This window comes from Perognathus longimembris, chromosome 6, assembly GCF_023159225.1.
Source record: "Perognathus longimembris pacificus isolate PPM17 chromosome 6, ASM2315922v1, whole genome shotgun sequence".
Lineage (NCBI taxonomy): Eukaryota > Metazoa > Chordata > Mammalia > Rodentia > Heteromyidae > Perognathus > Perognathus longimembris.
Window position 1 is genome coordinate 68105843 of NC_063166.1, and position 18541 is coordinate 68124383.

Here is an 18541-nt window from a genome sequence, read left to right on the forward strand (position 1 = left end):
TATGTGATATGTAGTGTATGTGTGTAATGTATGGTGTATAATATGTGTGGCATGTCTTTTGTTGTGTAGTGTATGGGGTATATAGTGTGTGATGTGTGTGTGAGGTGTGGTGTCTACGTATGACAGTGTGTGTGGTGTATATAGTATGTGTGATGTGTAGTGTGTGGTGTATAGTGTTTGGGTAGTATGTAGTACATGATATGTAATGTATGGTGTGTGGTGTGTAGTGTTTGTATGTACATGATATGTAGTATATGTGGTGTGTGTGGTGTCTAGTATGTTTGTGGTATATAGTGTGTTGTGTAGTGTATGGAGTATATAGTGTGATGTGTAGTGTGTGTGGTGTGTAGTGTGTGATTGTGTGGTGTATGTAGTATGTTGATGTGTAGTGTGTGTGGTGTGTATAGTATGTGTGCGGTGTGTAGTGTGTGGTGTGTAGTATGTGTGATATGTAGTATATGTGTGTATGGTGTATGGTGTGTAGTGTGTGTTGTGTAGTGTGTCATATGTGATGTGTAGTGTATATGTGTATAAGTATGAAGTATGGTAATGGTAATGTGTTGTGCGTAGTGTGTTGTGTGTAATGTGTATGTAGTGTATGGTGTGTAGTATGTGTGATGTGTAGTGTGTTGTGTATAGTGTGTGTAGTATGTAGAGTGTGTGGTTTATTGTGTGCCATGTGTAGTGTGGGTATAGGATGTGTAGTGTATGGTGTGTCCTGTGTGGTGTGTGGCATGTAGTATGTTGTGTATGTGCTGTGTAGTGTGGTATGTAGTGTGTGTATCATGTGAGTGTGAGTGTGTGTGTGTTACAATGTGGTTGACAAGCTGCAGATGGGCTAGTGAGTCAGCTGCCGGGGCTGAGCCTCCATCCTGGCTCTTGGGTTCTGTGCGGGTCTGGCGCTGGGCCTGCAGCCTCCCGTCGTCGGCCCTGCAGCTGGTGGGCACCGCCCCTGCCAGGCCTCCCTCCCCAGCCTCCCACAGGTCAGTGTCCCCTCCTCCCCTCCCCCCTCTGGCCCCCCGCCCAGCCTCCTGCACTTCTGGTGTGGCAGGCCCTGCTGGTCCCCTGCCACCATCCCGCCTCTGCTCCACAGCAGGCAGCAGGGGCGTCCCGGCCAGCCTCGAGGGGGCTTCTGTCCAGGGAGGAGTCTCCCCATAGGAATCCAGCCCCGCTCTCTGCCACCCCAGGAGGCTGTGGGTGGGGGGAGGCTGGAGTCCCCACAGCCCCGCAGTCGACCATGTCACCACCCCGTCCATCCGGGGTCTCTCTGCGTCAGACGGACAGACTGACACTGCCACACTGCCTTTCCAGCTGGAAGGCCGGGTGCAGGGGAATGAGGAGGCGCCACCAGGATGACCAATGCCTTTATTGCCCCTGTGCTGGGCTCTGGGGCTCGGGGTCCAGGGCTCTGAGGGGCAGCAGGCAACGCTAAGCCCAAATTATTGCTACTGTTCAGGATCAATTTAGGGCTTCCCACAGCGCTTGGAGAATGAGTGGGGTGTGTGCGTGCAAGTGGTATGCAAATGACATGCAAATCAACCCAGGATTCTCCAGTGGCCTCTGGTGCAGCCATGGGTGCTGGAAGAGTCTAGAACCAGCCAGGTAGAGTGATGGGGACACCCAGGTCCTTACCCCGCATTGCAGCTAAATCCGGTCCGGCCTCAAGGGTCGAGGTGCAAGGGGCTGGGGGGAGGGGGTCCCTGAGCATCAGCCCTGATTCTCTCAATGGGTGGGGAACAGGAGAAGCCTGGCCTCGGAGACAGCAAGAAGAAACTAGGGCTCTACTAGGCTGCCGGAGCAGGAAGGGGGCTGCCTGGGTCCCACAGCAAGGCAGGGCAGGGGCCCCCAGCCAGGCCTCCTGAGCCAGGCGCAAGTCCAGGTACCTTGGAAGCTACAAACAATACACTGATAAATAAACAGAAAGCCAGCAGCCCAGCCCTTGACCCCTGGGCTGAGAGGCCCTCCGCGGGCTCTGGGCTGGCCCCGGGTGTGGGGGGAGGCAAGGTCCTTGGTCTCAATGCTGAGTTGACCGGTACAGAAGGCTCTAGAAGGAGACAGGCAGGGTCTCAGGATCCTTGACTTAAGCAGGTCAAGCTCAGTTATTATTCATAATCCACCAGGAGGCTGTGGGTCAGAGGTTGGGTGGTGGGGTTAGAGCCATGTGGGGGGGGGGGGGGGCTCCCGCGCCTCGCGAGCGTCACGGCTGCCGGGAGGAGTGGAGCCCGCAGCATACCTGGGAAGAAGATGGTGGTGAGGGTGTCGGGGGCCCGCAGGTGGTCAATGAGGGTGCGCTGGAAGGCCTTGCTGCAGGGCGACTGCTGGTGCCTGGGGGGAGGCCGTGGCGGGGAGATCACCGCCCCACGCCTGGGTCTCCCATCCCACCCTAGGCCTGTGGCCTGCTTTCAGATCCCAGGTCTTCCCTGCATGGCTCTAGCCTGTGTCTCCCTCTGTGAAATGAGGGAAGTGGACATGATGTCTAGTTGACGGGGTTGGGGGGGAAGGGGGGCTATGAAGATGGCATGAAGGCGCCGCACTCACTTGCTGAATGCCTGCTGTTACCTGCACTCCCTTCTTCACAGCGCATGCAGCCCGCGGGGCAGGGGGGTGGGGGGCCGGATTGTCACCACTTCCGCTTTGCAAAGGAGGACACTGGCACCCGGATGGGACGGACCGGCACCACATGGCCCTGTGCCTGCCCCACGGTCAGCCATTAGACTGAGACTCACCTTCTCCAGGAGGCCTCGTCCTGCCAGAACTCGTACAGGATGAAGCAGCTGTAGTCTACCGTCTTCTGGGCAGACACACTGCAAGGCCAAAGACACGGCCAGCCCAGCGCTGGGACCATGGCTGCCCACCTGCCAGGATCCCGTGGGAGCCCTGCCCCCTCCCACGGCCAGCATCCCATCAGACTCACTGCAGACACTGGCTCTGGGCCCCCGTGACGTCCACGTAGCAGCTCAGGGCCCGGCGGAAGTCCTGTAGCGCCTCCTCGGCCACCTGCACCTGCCTCTGGGCCACAAGGATGTGCTGACGAGAGAGCCACCAGTCACGGGGCGGCCGGCCCCATGGCAACGGCACTGGCCTTCCTGATTTGGGCTGCATCTGAGCTTAAGGGTCCTGCTGCCAACAAGCTCCCTGAAGATTCCATCCCCAACATCACTGCCTCAATCCAGCCACTGCCGCTCTTCCAGAGAGACTACCACTCCCTGCTGCGTTGGTCCAATCTACCTCCTCTGCCTCAGACCGGCTGTTGGAAATACCAATAAGGGAGCTAGGATCCCTGAGAGGGGACCTCTGCAGGGTTGCAGAGCAAGCACCACAACCCAGAATCTGCCTGCCAGGCCTGATGGCTAATGACCTGCCCCCCACTCCTACCCCAGGCTCACTGAGTCAGGGCCTCTGGCAAGGTCCTCTTCGTGCAAGGGTTCCAGCCGGGGAGCCTGGTGGGACACAGAGTAGGAGCCCAGCTCTCAGCATTGCCTGGCATGGATGGATGCCAGGCAGGCCTGGCCCCCAAGAGCCCCTGGCCACCAGCCCCTCACCTTGCACTCCAGCTGGTCTATGAGCTCCTGGAGGCGGTTGACCTGCAGCCGCCACTGCCTCTCAGCCTCGGTGCTCTGTGCTGGGGAGGGAGGCCCGGAGGCCATCAGCCAAGGGCCCCCGGAGCTGGGCGGCCTCTCAGGATGAACTGGGAGCAATGGAACAGGCCTAAGGGGATAGGGGAAGGGGTGCCATACCTGCCCTGGACTCTGTGAAGCCAGGCCCCCACCCTGCTACAGGCACACCTATGTCAGAGCAGCCAGGAGACCAGGTAGGGGACCGACTGATGCTCCTCAGGGCCCTCCGTCCTGTCCGCCGGCCGCCGCAGGGCCTACTCTGAACTCCCACATTCTCTTCGTCCAACCTAGAGGAAGTGGAAGGTCAGCCACAGCATCAAGGACAAAGGTTCTAGGACAGGACCAGGTGAGATAAGTTGGCCTCTTACAGCTTTGAGGCCCAGCCCCAAAGCCAGCCACCTTGTCTCACCCACACATGGCTGCCCTACCCAAGAAAGTGGCCTTGAGGATGTAAGGATGCAGAATGTGACGTTACGGAGGGAGTCAGAATGCAGGGACAAAGGGCACTCACACGCCAGACCTGCAGGCTGCCAGGGCCCTCACATACCGCAGGCCCCGGGCCTGGGCCTCCAGGGTGTCCGATGCCCCCTCCAGCGAGCTCTGCAGGGCCTGTAGCTGGCTCACCGTCTCCCGAAGCAGGAAGCGAGTGACAAACTGGTCCACTTTGGAGGCCTGCTCATATTCCTGGGGACACAGGAGGCAGCGTCAGCATCTCCTGACCCTAAACACATATTTCAGAGAGGGAGCCACCTGTCTGGGGGGCTCCCGTGAGCCTATCAGAACATGGGCAGTATAAAGAACAGGACAATGGCATCGGATACAGCAGGAGCATGGAGGCCTAGGCCCCCTGCCTGGCCTCTATTCCCAGAAGATGTGACCCACTCAGAGAGCGTCTTCCCACTAGCATGCTGGGCTTGTTTGGACCTCAAATCCATGGCAGCCAGGCATGGCCAGGCAGGGTGGGCTAGTGTGGAGGTCCCAGGACATCTAAGGGCCATTCTGACCCATGGCAAGTTGGTAAGTGATATGGCAACAAACCACATCTGCATATGCAGCCATTCACCCCCTGCATCCCATTCCATCCACCCCTCCATCCATCCATCTACCTGTCCATCCTTCCATTCATTCAATCTATTCTTTCACCCATCCACCACCCACCTATCCAGCCATCCATTCACCCATCCATTCACACAGCCATTCATCTTCCACCCAACCATCATCCATTCACTCATACTGACAACCATCCATCCAATCATGCATCCGTGCATCCATCCATGCAACTAATACTTAACTGTGTGTTGTTGCTAGGAACGATAGATATAAGACACCAGGTGTCCACAGTGTGGGTGTGTACACACACGCCATACTGACCCAAGTCTCCCCTCCACACCCTTCCCCAGGTGAGCAGAAATAGAGAAGCAGACCATGTACCTGCCCTGTGCTGCCTTGGGGTTCTGATTCCCCAACAAGTTCCTTTGTCTACAAAACAGGAACGATGAGCTAAGAATATGGCCTAGTGGTAAAGTGCTTGCCTCGCATACATGAAGTCCCAGGTTCGATTCCTCAGCAACACATATATAGAAAAGGCCAGAAGTGGCCTTGAGCAAAAAGAAGCCAGGGACAGTGCTCACTCCTCTTTTGGAGGCTGTCAGGTGAGAAAGTCTGTGAGATTTCGATCTCCAGTTAACCACCCAAACACCCAAAGTGGAGCTGTGGCTCAGGTGGCAAAGCACCATCTTTGAGCAAAAAAAAAAAGAAGCTAAGGAATGGTGCCCTGAGTTCAACTTGCAAGGCCAGAATTCAAACCTAAGCTACCTCATTTCTGCCTTCTCAGCACTAAGTACCTCATAAATGCAGCTTCATTGTGATCATTAGGCCTGATTTCACAGCTGAGGAAGGAAGGCCAGGAAAAGTCAGGCATCAAGTAAAATCCTGAATGCCCTGGGGTGCAGAGAAGAAGCGCTCTGAACCAGGAGCTGCTGGGTCTGACTCATGAGGTCATAATACCACCTCCACAGGTGGGGCAGGTCTGGGCCAGGCCCTCGGGCTAAAGGGCAGTGAGAGGCAGCATGGTCCGTGGCCCCCACTGGTGACCAGCCCCCACCATGGGAAACAGCTGTTGCTGCAAGAGGACCAAGGACAAGAGCTGCAGTAAACAGCAGAGGAAGAAGCCAAGCGTGAGTGAGGGCGGGCACAGGTGGGCACAGGGCTCCTGGGCCGGAGGACAGGAAGGGTGCTTACAGTCTAGGCCTGTTGGCATTAAGAAAGGGTAAGGAATCCCCCCCCCCCAGGGTAGGAGGCCGCTGAGTAGAGGCTCTAAAAGGGGGGTGCCGGAGGGGGTCCTCCTTCCCCTGGACCTTCAGCCTCAAAACCCACTTTGCCCCTCTTCCAATGGCACCGAGGCTGGGAGGGCAGGCAGCCCCTGGGGATGGATCGGCCGGGGGGTGGGGTGGGGTGGGGGTGGGAGGGAGGCTTCCAGAAGGGAGGCCGAGTCCCAGGCCCCAGGCGAGGCCCTAGGACCCAGGCAGGGGCCTGATATGGGGGTCCCCGTCCCACCTGCCCAGGCGCACGGGGGGGGGGGGGGATGAATGGAGTCCGGGACACGGGGGGCGGGGGCAGAGCCGGGAGCCAGGCCCTGGGAGGGTGCGGGTCTGGGGGCGCCGCGGGGCGGCCTCGGTAGCACATCCGTCCCCAGACGCGCTGTTCCCCGACGCCCACTCCCAGACCAAGAGCGTGCTACTTTTCCCCCGGGACAAGCGGCAACAGCTGGCCGAGGCGGCAGCGGCATGCGTGTGCGTGCGGCCCGGCGAGCTCGCGCGCACCCCGGAGGCGGAGCCCATGCTGCTCGGGGCGGAGCCCATGCTGCTCGGGGCGGAGCCCATGCTGCTCGGGGCGGGCGACGGCGCGCGGGAGACGAAGATCCTGCTGCTGCTGCTTCTGCTGCTGCTGCTGGACGCGCGGCTGCACGAGGAGGGGCGCCGCGGGGCGGGCGTGCCCAGGGCGGGCTGCGGCCCGGGCTCCGTGCCCGCCTCCGGCGCCAAGGCGGCGCAGGACTGGCAGCTGCTGTACGCGCGCCTGCTGACCGAGAGTGAGCCGGACCGCGAGGGCGACCCCGGCCAAGAGCAGCCCCGCAAGAGGCGCCGCTGCCCCGGCCCTCGGCCCTGAAGGCCTGGCGCGGCCCCCAGTCCCAGGACTCGGCCCAATAAAGAGTGCATCGCAAGCCCGGCCTCCCCCAGTTCCCTGCGGGGCGTCGGGGGCGCCCTGGCAGGCCCGCAGCGAAGCCGAAGGTGGGGGTGTCCGGGTCGGGAAGGCACAAAATATATCACGAGCAGAGCCATCGCCACGGCCTGCAGCCAGAGACGGCTCTGCCTTCTCCTTGTGACACCAGCGACATTCCTCCCCGACATGCCAGACCCGGTCCCCCCAGCACCCCAGGCCTGGTTCAGATCTTCCCAGTCCCTCCAGCACCCCAAACCCGGCCCAGATCCTGCCACATCTATAGACACAAAGGAGGTGGACTTGAACCAACACAAGGAAAAACCTTGTTTCCCCGCAAAGGACTGCCATTCTATTCTCGAGAGTGCTCAACGTTCAGAAATCCCTTTGGCAAGCCGGGCACTGTCACCCTAGCTACTCGGGAGGCTGAGATCTGAGAAAGCCAGCCTGGGCAGGCAAGTGTGAGACTCTTGTCTCCAATTAACCCAACAAAAAGTCAGAAGTGGAGCCATGGCTCAAGTGGTCCTGCGCCAAGCCTTGAGCAAAACGAGTTAAGGGACAGCGCCCGGCCCTGAGTTCAAGCCCCAGTTCATCACCAAAACAAAAAGGGCGGGGAAGTTCCTTAGATGGAGGGCCCCAAGCACATGCTGAAGAACCGGGAGGGTACCACGGTTGGCAGGGGTGAGGTCTGAGTCCCAAAGTCTGCCCCTGGGGTCCCTGGCCTCTCACTCCTACTGTGTTTGGTAAGGCCCAAGGACATCAGGGCCTCCCAGGGTGAGCACTTGATGAGGTATCCCAACCCACCACATCCCCTCTCTCCATTTAGCCAAAGGCTGCTTCCAAACTAATCCTGTCTAGGGCCGGTGTGTCTCCAGCTTACAGCTCTCACCATTCTCCTGTGCCCTCTAGGAAAAGCCCAGCCCTGTAATTAGGTGTGCAGCCCCAGCTCCCCCTCTCACCACATTGGCACTTTTGTGGCCACCAGTGTGAGGATCCCTCCAGGCACCGCTCAGGGAGGCCCGGCATGCTCAGGCAAGAGCCAGCTGCTACTCCCCACTCTCTGAGTTCCAAACCCTAGAGCCACCCTATCCCTGGCCTTGCCCAATGTGTTGCCTTAGGTGGGCACTGTGACACATCACTGTAATCCCAGCACTTACAAGGTTGGGGCAGGAGACGCCCCCCCCCCCCCCAGGCCAGCCTGGGCTACACAGAGCTGATACAGGAAGGTAAGGTCAGAGTAATGGAGGCAAAGACCTATTTCCTAAGGCAAACCTAGGAACACCCCTATTACTGAAGGCCCAACCATGGACCCCAAACCCTCCTTAGGTAAGTAATTTTGCTGTCTACACATCTTGATGATCATCTGATCAGAAGGGAGCTCCCCACCCACCTAAAGGCACATGCACAGCACTCTGCTTGGCGATCCCTAAGTGTCACCCTTTGGAAGGGAAAATCCCTAATTAAGGCTTTGTCTTTATGCTCTACATATTAATACTGTAATGATGCATTATGGGAATGGGCATGTAGAGTAGAAAAAACTGTTACATAATCATAATCCATCACAATCCGCCACTCAGAAACTGTCCATTAGGGAGGGCCCTCCTGTAGGAGGTACCCTCCGACCCTCAAACCAAACCAGCCCTCAATAATCCCAGACACTATCCTGGCTCCCCTTGGCACTGTCTGCTCACGTGCAGACCCTCTCCCAAATTCAAAGAATACTGTCACCTTACTCTTGCTTTAATGAATCTACTTGCTTCATGTAACTCCTGTGTTTCACCTAGTTCTTTGTTTGAGACATCAAGAGTCTGGAACAACCTGGTAACGCCCAAATGGGCTGGGGATGTAGGTTAGTGGTAGTATGCTTGCCTAGCATATACAGGGCCCTGTGTTCAATCCCTAGGACTGAAAAAATAAAAAAGGCATAGATATAGATAAGAGTGACAGGCACTAGTTGCTCACACCTGTAATCCTGGCTACTCAAGAGGCTGACATCTGAGGATGATGATTCAAAGCCAGCCTGGGGAGTCTGTGAGACTCTCCAATTCACCACCACAAAACTGTAAGTGATCCTGTGGCTCCAAGTGGTTCAAAGTGCCTTGAGTGAAAAAGCTCAGGCACAGCACTCAGGCCCTGAGTTCAAGCCCCATGACTGACAAAAAGAAAAAGAAAAAATTGGGGAGAAAAATATCCAAAACAAAAACCAAGAGCAAAACAACAACAACAACAAAAAAATCCTGCAGCCTTCCTCATAGCCACACCCTGCTGACCAACCTCAGAACAACGCCCCCTTCTGGGCAGACATAGCAGGACAGGGCGAAGATCCTTGTACCTAAAGTCACAGGCGAGCTTCTGCTGAAGAGGCACCAAGCCTGCTTCCTGCTGCAAGCATGACCCACAGCACCTGCATCTTGTGAATGCTGACAGCTCAGCCCCCACACACAGAGGCGGGGAACTATGCGCCTCCCTGGCGGGAGCGGGCCTCATCAGTTTCTTCTGTAGAATTTGGCTTCAGAACGACTTCAAAGACCATGTTTGCTAACATGGACGCATTCTGGCTAACACCAGCCTTCCGAATAAAACCACAATGCAAAAACCATGCACAGCCAGGTATCCTAAAACCTACAGTCAGCCCGTTCCTGAGACCTGATTTCACCCTAGCCCTTGTGATCCACAAGACAAGATCCTTATTGTAGCTTAAGTCATCAAAGTGTGCCTCCTCATAACTAAGATGGTTCTAGAATAATGAGCTTCTGCGGGGACAGGAAGCGGCCTCTCTATGTGTGAGTTCTTACTACCTTTTAGAGGGAGAAACAGTGCAGAGCCTTAGGGTGCAACCTTGTCCAGGGTTGCACAGTGCACTTCAGAACTGAAGCACAAATTCGGGCAGACCCCCCCCCCCAGGTGATCGCTGTCGATGGGTAGATCTAGAGAGCTTCTCTGTCATTAGACTGGAAGTCACACCCTTGAGACCAGTCTGTCAGTTCTCCTTGTGTTTGGGGAAAGAGGTGTTTGTGTGAGACGGCTGTAGCCGGAGTATGGGTGGGTGCCCAAGTCGCTGCCATTGGCACTGTGCAAGAAGGAGAATAGAGGTTCCGGAGTTTGGGGAGGGGGAGGGGCCGCAGAGGCTCAGCCAGTGCTGAGGTCACAATGAATCCAATCCAAGTTCTTTCGTTCCTTCTCCGACCATCCTCTCTGCTCCATCCACATCCAGGAGCCTCTAAGGGCTGGGGCCAGACTCTCGGGTACCCCAAAGACGGATATAAGTTCCAGATGGCCTTGCCACAAGGCCCCTTCACTCCCACAGCTCAGCTCCTCCAGAGGGCTTCGCAGAATCTAGGATTTGGCATCCACCTCAGCAGGGGTGACGGGGGCGGAGCCACGCGGCAGAGGTGAGCCCTGAGAGGGCGGGGCCTGGAGCAAGGTGGAGCCTGCAGCCAGCATTGGGGAGAAGAAAGTCGGGCGCAGGTCCAGGGGCGGGGCCGCAGGCCTGGGGCGGAGTCACGAGCTGGAATGGAGCCGCGTTGGTCCCGAGAGGTGGAGCCTCGGGGCCAGGAGGCGGGGCCTAGGATTGACAGGGCCGGTCACCAATCCCACAAGAGAGACCGCGGCCCCGGAACGCCCAGGCCAAGGCACCGGCGGCACGGCCAGCGCCGAGGGACAGACCCGGCGTGCCGAGGCTACCAGGTCCGCTGTCCGTCCTCCTTGGGCCACGTCGCGGTGGTCGTGGACCAGGGCTCCGGCTTCACCAAGGCGGGCTTCGCGGGCGAGCACCATCCGCGCGTGGTGCTGAAGAGCTCGAGCCTGGTGCCCAGCTGGGACGGCGCGATGCAGCCCGGCATGCCGGGCTGCGAGCTGGCCAGGGGCGTGGCGCGGGCGCACCCCATCAAGCACGGCGTGGTGATGGACTGGGAGGCGCTGGAGGGGCTGTGGGAGCGCCTGCTGGTGGGCGGCCTGCGCCTGTCCCCGGAGCAGTGGCCCGTGCTGGTGAGCGACTCCCCGTCGGCGCCGCCCAAGGGCCGGGAGAAGACGGCCGAGCTGCTGTTCGAGACGCTGGCGGTGCCCGCGTGTCTCCTGGCCAACACCTCGCTGCTGGCGCTGTGCTCCACGGGCGCGCTCAGCGGGCTGGCGGTGGAGGCGGGCGCGGGCGTGTGCCACGCCACGCCCATCTACGCGGGCCACTCGTGGCACAAGGCCACCTTCCGGCTGGACATAGGGGGCAGCACCCTGTCGCGCTACCTGCGGGAACTGCTCGGGGAGGCGTGCCCGGACCTCCTCCCGCACGCGCTGTCCCGCAAGGCGGTCACCCAGGTCAAGAAGCGCTGCTGCTACGTGTCGCAGGACTTCGAGGGCGACCTGCAGCACCCGGAGCGCCAGCACCCCGTCTGCTTCCCTGTGGGCGGCGGGTGCTCCGTGCAGCTCAGCCACGAGCGCTTCCGCTGCCCGGAGCCCATCTTCCAGCCCGCCCTGCTAGGCCAAGCCGAGCCGGGACTGGCCAAGCTGGCCTTCCAGGCCCTCCAGAAGATGCCGTCCACACTGCGCACGCGGCTGGCCAGCACCGTGGTGCTGGCGGGCGGTTCCACGCTGTTCCCCGGCTTCCCGGAGCGCCTGCAGCAAGAGTTGGTGGCCCAGTGCCGGCGGCACGGGTACCCGGCTCTACAGCCCCGCCTGGTGGCCGAGCCGGAGCGCGGCACCGCTGTGTGGACCGGAGGCTCCATGGTGGCCTCCTTGCACTCCTTCCAACGAGGCTGGATGACCCGGGCCATGTACCAGGAGTGCGGCCCCAGGCTGGTGCACGAAGTATTCAATTGAGTCACGTTGCACTCAGGCGAGGGTGCCGCCATAGGCCTGCAGGAACAGAGGCTGTAGGCCATCCAGACAGACGGTACCAAATAAAGCCTCGAGTGTTGGCAGCTGGAAGGTTCGAGCGGTGGGGCTGGGCCACACCCATCCCTTTCTGGGCCAGGAAAGTAGGCCCTCATTTTGACCTGCATTTGAATCCTTCAAACCTGTGCTAGTTCAAAAGTATAGTAACCCAGCCGCCCATCTGCTAGGCCAGGCCAGGCCAGGCTAAGACCAAGAGGCAATGTTTTGAAAAACGACTAAATCTAAGTGAAAGCAAGCAAGGAAAGCCTGGTTTTCCAAGCTGTATGCTCAAGGGATCTTCCACAGAGGGGTTCAGATTCTCTTCCCAAAAAATGTGGGGTTGGGACAGAGTGGGCTCCAGTCTTCTTGCCTACACAAGGCTGGGGATGTGGCTTAGTGGTAGAGTGCTTGCCTAGCATGCATGAAGCCCTGGGTTCGATTCCTCAGTACTACATAAACAGAAAAAGGCAGAAGTGATGCTGTGTCTCAAGTGTTAGAGAGCTATCCTTGAGTAAAAGAAGCTCAGGGACAGTGCCCAGACACAGAGTTCAAGCCCCAAGACTGGCCCACCCCCCAAAAAAATCTAATCTACACAAGGCCCTGGGCCAGAATCGTGGGCTCAGCCGGCCCTCCCCACCACACCCATACTTTTAAGAGCTCTGGGACAAAGGGAGATGAAGGCTCCTTTTCGTTGTTTTGGTGATGCTAGGGTTTGAAGTCAGGGCTCTTTGCCTTCTAAGCAGGTACTCTACCGTGAACCTCTCTAGCCCTCTTTTGCCCTTGTTATTTGGAGATAGGGTCTTTCTTTTTTCCTGAGCCTTCACCCAGATCATAATCTGATTTTACGCGTCCCATTGTAGCTGGGATGACACATGCACTGAACACTGAATCACTGAATCCAGCGATGGGTTGTGAAGGGGTTTCATGAACTTTTTGCCCAGGCCATCTTCAAATCATGATTCTCTAGATCCCAGCCTCCATAACAGATGTGAGCTGCCACCACACCCAGATGAGGTTCGTTTTTGTTGTTGTTAGTCTTAGGGATTGAACTCAGGGCCTGGGCACTGTCCCTGAGCCTCTTTGTGCTCAAGGCTAGCACTCTACCACTTGAGTGTGACTTCTGGTTTTCGAGTAATTAATTGGAGATAAGAGTCTCATGGGGACTTTCCTGCCAGGGCTGGCTTCGAACCACGATCCAAAAGTCTCAGCCTCCTGCATAGCTAGGATTGCAGATGTGAGCCACCAGCACCTGGCTCATTTCACACAAAAGAAAGGGGGGCTTTTTTTTTTAAGTCAATATGTAAAAACCTGGGACCCACGCTGTCAATACTTATACACACAGGTGCCCACACTGGTGGGCACACATATACCTTAGTACTCAAATACTCCCTCAGGCCCAGCACCTTCAATGTGCCAGCATAGCCTGTGGACACATATGAGCACTCCCCCACCCCCCATGCCCAGCCCACTCTGTCCTGGCTACTCCTGGCTTCACAGCTCCCAACAGTAATGTCTGGCCCCTAACAGAAACCCAGTGTGTGCCAGGCATTGCTTTGGGTGCTGGGAACCATAAAGAAAACAAAATAGACCAAAAAAAAAAAAAAAAAAAAACCCTCCACTCTCATTTCATTGTCACGGCAAAGCACAGAAATAGGCTCCCTTATTATCTGACTGACACATGAGGAAACTGAGGCCCAGAAGGCTAAAGGGGCCACAGGGACGGGTCCACAGCACCGTGGGCCACCTCGCCCCCACTCACCAGCTTGGTGGCGTCCATGGCAGTGAGCACCGCACGGTTCAGAGCCTCTAACGCAGCTAGCACGGGTCGGTAGACTCCCAGGTACTTGGAGAAGTACTCTACAGACAGAGGAAGTGGTCAAGGGTGCCCAGGCCCCCCACCTGACCTAGGACTCCTCAGATGCCAAGCAGCCCAGCCCAGCCTGTGCCATCCCCAGACCTGCAGGAGCCCCCACCACCACATCCACCTGCCCCTACCCAGGGCACCGCGGGCCAACTCACCACACAGCTTCTCTGTTTCTAAGTTGCTGCAAGGAAGAGAAGAAACTCTTCAGACCTTCAGACTCGAGCCCACGTCTCCCCTACACTCACCCCTATGTCAGCCTGGCACAGAACTGGGGTGGGGTGTCTGGTCAGTGGGAGGGGGGCACTGTACATGGAGATCCAACTCTTCAGAGCCCTGAATACCAAGCACGTCTGGGATTTCGCCTGGGGAGATGGGGAAGTGAGGGGAAGGCTGGCTGTATATGTGTGTGACACACATGTGTATGCGGAGTGAGGAAGGAGCACGCGTGGGGGGGGGGGATGTGTTTGGGGGCCTGCATCCTTGGGTAGAGACAGGCGGGGCTCCATGGTCCCCAGGCATCCTCTGCTCTGCTTTCTGCAGGAAGCAGCAAATGGAGTACGGCTGAGTAGAGGTGGTGACTCAGGCCGGGCTATTTTGGGGTCCCAGCTGGAAGCAGGGTAGCAGCAAGTCTGGAGCTGGGGTGGGTGGGTGGGGAAAGCTGGCACTGGGCCCCTGGCACCTTTCTCCCTGCTCCCCACTCTCTGTCCTCTAAAAAGAACCAAAGCAGCAGGAACCCAGTGGGGTTAGGATAACCTGCCCAGGCTCCTGCCCACAGCTCAGCTCGCCCCTCCGGCACTCACTCGGCGGGATGCCCCTCGATGCCGCTGAACAGTTCCCGCAGCTCCTCGGGGCTCAGAACCCCATCCGCAAAATAATTCTGGAACTCCTCAAATGACAGCTTACCATCATCTGTGAGGATGGGAGCAGAGCGCGGAATCCCTCAGCCATCACCATACCCACGCCTCGGGCCACCCCCCACCCCGCATTCACAGCTAGCCAGCCAGGTGGCATGGAATTCCAAATCTCGGGAGGGGGGGGTCTGGCTGCTGGGGTACAAAAAGATGGAAGTCCCAAGATCCCTGCTGAAGGGAAACAGAGCCACTCTGTGTGCATGGCATTGAAGAAGAGAATGTGTGCCAATGGAAACAAAAGGATAGCAGCCTAGGACGCGTCACAGAGTAGTTTGGGAGAGGAAGTGATGGGCCTGAGTCTCTGCTCCACACCCTAGCCAGCCTGGCTCCAAGATGGAGGGACCCCTCATGCACTGAACCCACGACTTTCACAGAGAAGGCGCAAGGAGGCAGAGGAGTCCTCTCAACCGCTGGAGCCTCAGGCTGGCTACAGAGGCCTGACCTCCCCCATCAAGGAAGGCGGGAGCCAAGGCAAAGAGCAGATATGGAAGGCAGAAGCCCAGGATGCAGCCAGATTGTGTGTAAGGTGTCCAGGCAAATGCCCGGACCCAAGCAAGAGCATGTGTCTTTCTTTGGAAGGGCAGGCTGGCCTTGAACTCACAGCCCTGCCTCTGCCTCCTGAGGGCTAGGATTACAGCCTATTTTAGGACATGTATCTTTTAGTTGTGGGGTGGGGTGCTGGGGATTGAACCCAGGGACCTTGTGCATAAACTGAATGATGCCCCAGTCCAGGATGTTATTGTCTTTGATCAATGATTCCTGCCAATTTGAAGAGGCCCAAGGAGAAGTGGCAAGGAGTGGGGACATAACCCTGTCACATGAAGGCAAAAACAAGTCAGGTGCCAGTGGCTCACTCCTGCCATCCTAGCTACTCAGGAGGCTGAGATCTGAGGAAAGTGGTTCGAAGCCAGCTGTGGCAGAAAAGTCCCCATGAAACTCTTATCTCCAATTAACCCCTCAAAAACCCAAACTGGAGCTATGGCTCAAAGTGGCAAAGTGCTAGTCTTGAGAAATAAAACGGGGGACAGAGCCCAGGCCATGAGTTTAAGCCCCATAATCAAACAAGAACAAAAAAGGTTAAAAAACAAGAGGATGTGCAGGCCCAGGGAAAGGCAAGCTCAAGGTTGAGTGGCTGCCCCACTGGCCAATGAGCACACAGCAGGCTGCTGAGTCCTCTAGAGACAGAAACCTGTTGCATGTGGGGTCTCCTTTGGGCTCTTCCTTAGACCAGGATCTAAGACTCCCAGCTTTACCCTTCCTTGCGCAAGAGCTGGAGTCAACTGTGCCCTCCAAGCCCTCCCAGCTTTAGCAAGTGAGAAACCTTGTAAAAGTCAGGCCTTCCTTCCACCATCCCATCCTTCCCAGTGGAAGGGGGCCTCCCACAGGGAGCCCGAAACCACCAAGTCAAGGCCATGGGACCTCAGGCCCCTTGCTTCACTTCACTAGACTTCTAGTGCTTTGTGAAATGGGGTGAAATTCTATTCCAGCTGGCTGTGGTGAGGGGCATATGAGGTCACGTTCCCATCACTACACCAGGACACTGCATGCAGAAAGTAAGCCCCTACCTGGACCATATTCCCTTGATCTTCCAGGGAAAGCATGCTTTTGTTAATTTCCTGTTTCCAACCCCCAAGACTTGTCTCCATAAACAGACAGTGTACCCTCACTAGAGCCCAGGGCCTCTCTGGTGTTCCTCAGCCCACCCCCTCCCCCATCAACACACACACACACACACACACACACACACACACACACACACACACACACACACACACACACACACACACACACTGTGAGACTCCGGGAAGACCATACTCACCATTCTTGTCTGCCCTGCGGAAAACCTGGAAGACAAAGGAGCACGAGTGGAGCTGGAGTGGGGACTGGGAGGAAAGAGGCCCCCCTCCCACCAACAGAACCCCAGCTGGCCTGCCTGTCCTCTGCTTCACACTGCCCCCAGCTCAGCCCTGCAGGAACTTCTCCTACAGGGCCACGGGGGAGCACAGGAAGCGCACACAGCGGAACCTGCTGCTTGCTCCCTTTTCCTGCAGGGCTGGGCCTCCTAGGGGTGCTCCAGGCCAGCTCCTACACCCCTGCCTCCCACAGCTGGAGCGGAGCCCAAGTTCTATCTGATGCATCATCCCTTGGCATGATCCCAGCTTATGGAAAGTTGGGGAGATAGGCCAAGATGCAGCCCAAAGATCCCAGGCACCTTTCCCAGATGGGAATCCCAACTCTGCTGTGTGGCCATCCAGTCCATGGCAGCCCTCCCCCCCCCCCGCCCCCTCTTAATTATCCCCTTGTGTCTGTGGAAGATGCTGACACACAGGCAGGGGCCCGTCCTTCCTCTGCAGGTGCCTCAGTTTTCCCCACTAGCCATGGAGGAGCCACCTGGGGTTTAACCCTTTCAGAGCTAGGGATTCTTATGAAGCCAATTCAGCATGAGGGACACGGGGCAGGTGTGTGTAGGAGGGAGAGGGGTAGAAGGCAAGGGCAACAGGTTCATTTGTTTTTACGGAGGCAGAGATGACAGGCAACTTGTGTTTTATACAGGTCTCTGCCTCTGCCAGGGACCAGAGACTTTCCAGGTCCCCCAAAGCAGCCCAGCAAAGAGCAATCAGCAGGCCTGAAAAGGAGGGATAGGCCAAGCCTGGATAGAAAGCCTTCATAGCTCCTAATCCTGAGTACCAAGTTCCTTTGGGGGCTGACTCCCTCAGATGCAAGGAGGCTAAAGAACAGATCTAACATCCAGCCTGACTCAGAGAAGGTCAGATACCGCTTGGGATCACACAGCAGCCCTGTGTAGCATAGGTGGAGTAGATGGAGATACAGGGTGAAGAGGGAACAGGGGCACCAGGCTAGGACTAGGGACAGCTAAGGGTCACACCCTACTATGCCCCTGACTCCATGTGTGGCCTGGGACAAACCCCTTACGGCCTTCTTTTGCTCATCTGGGGGCAGGAGAGACCTGACCCTCCTGCCTGGACAGCAGTGGTCAAGGTGCTGAGTCACTGAGACAGTGAGAGGGGGCAGAGCTTTCAACTTCTCGGTGGGTACCTGGGGTGCAGGCAGGAAGGAGCCAGGAGGGCTGGGCACAGAGATGAAGGGCAGAAGGGGGCAGTGACTGAGGCCAGCTGCTGCCCATCCAGTGTCCCAGACCACAGAGGATGGCTGTGGGCACTTCTGGGGGCAGGAGAGGGCACTTGATGTGTCCAGCCCCCACCCAGGCAGCCCAGCCTGGCCTGCCACAGAGCGTGGTGGCCGCTGCTGCTCGGATGAAGTGTCGACAGCCCCCACCCAGCGCAGGACACACGGAGGAGGTGGATTTGGAAGGGTGAGGAGGGGCAGCGACATGGATCTGACCCAGGAGAGGACGAGGCAGGATGGGGACTCGAGCTAAGGGAGAGACACAGGAACAGGGGAGTCAGACAGAGGTGTGTGGGAGACAGAGATCCAGAGGCACAGAGGCTAGGCGACAGGAGAGGTGGAGGGACAGGGGCATAGAGTTCCAGCCAGGAGGCACGGAGCCAGGAGCAGGGACAGCCAGCCCCGCGGGACACAAGATGAACACCTAGCGAGCCCCTTGCCCGCTCTCCCCCCCCCCCCCCAGCCCGCGTGTCCCACTCACGTCCTGGAAGAGCGCGTGTCCGGCAGGCCCAGAGATGGGTGCGGGCCCGAGGGTGGGGGGCCGTGGGGGCTCGGGCGTGGGCGGCCGGAGCAGGCACACGGCGAGCAGCCCCGCACACGCCATGGTGCCGCTGCCCGCTCAGAGGGATCCGAGGCTGGTCCGCTGGCTGGCTGCACCCCGCTGGACTCTCCACCGCGCCGCCCGGGACTCGGGCTGGGGGCGGGGCGCGTGCCCATTGGCCGAGATCTGGCCACGCCCCCTTCGAGGCCACTGACCACGCCCCTCCCAGCAGCCAGCATCTAAAGGAGCAAATGACAGCCAGCCCTGGAGCAAAACCTGGGGGCTCCGCACACCCACCGAGGTAGGGGGCTCAGACCCGCCTACAAACCCAACTGCAAAAGCAAACTGCGGTCCAGAGTAGACGAAACCCCCAGGGCTC

The 18541-nt window shown here is 58.1% G+C and overlaps 2 protein-coding genes across 4 annotated transcripts; one reads left to right on the top strand and one right to left on the bottom strand.

Moving 5' to 3' along the window:
• Positions 1 to 1366: 1366 nt before the first annotated feature.
• On the bottom strand, positions 1367 to 18279 carry Necab3 (N-terminal EF-hand calcium binding protein 3). Of its 3 annotated transcripts, none has more exons than XM_048347456.1 (13): positions 18103 to 18279; positions 16294 to 16318; positions 14364 to 14472; positions 13719 to 13744; positions 13459 to 13556; positions 4165 to 4301; positions 3738 to 3904; positions 3543 to 3622; positions 3387 to 3440; positions 2915 to 3027; positions 2727 to 2804; positions 2234 to 2325; positions 1925 to 2124 (listed from the first exon to the last, which is right to left on the bottom strand). In XM_048347456.1, the coding sequence occupies exons 1-13, from the start codon at positions 18223 to 18225 to the stop codon at positions 2096 to 2098; spliced, it is 1131 nt and encodes a 376-aa protein (XP_048203413.1). In that variant the 5' UTR covers positions 18226 to 18279; the 3' UTR covers positions 1925 to 2095. The 3 variants fall into 3 exon arrangements, with proteins under 3 accessions (XP_048203412.1, XP_048203413.1, XP_048203414.1); XM_048347457.1 differs by having other exon boundaries at positions 2727 to 2835; XM_048347455.1 differs by lacking the exon at positions 2234 to 2325 and having other exon boundaries at positions 1367 to 2044.
• Positions 10347 to 11645, top strand: Actl10 (actin like 10). Its single transcript, XM_048347502.1, has one exon. It carries the CDS (start codon positions 10347 to 10349, stop codon positions 11643 to 11645), a length of 1299 nt encoding a protein of 432 aa, XP_048203459.1.
• Positions 18280 to 18541: the final 262 nt, after the last annotated feature.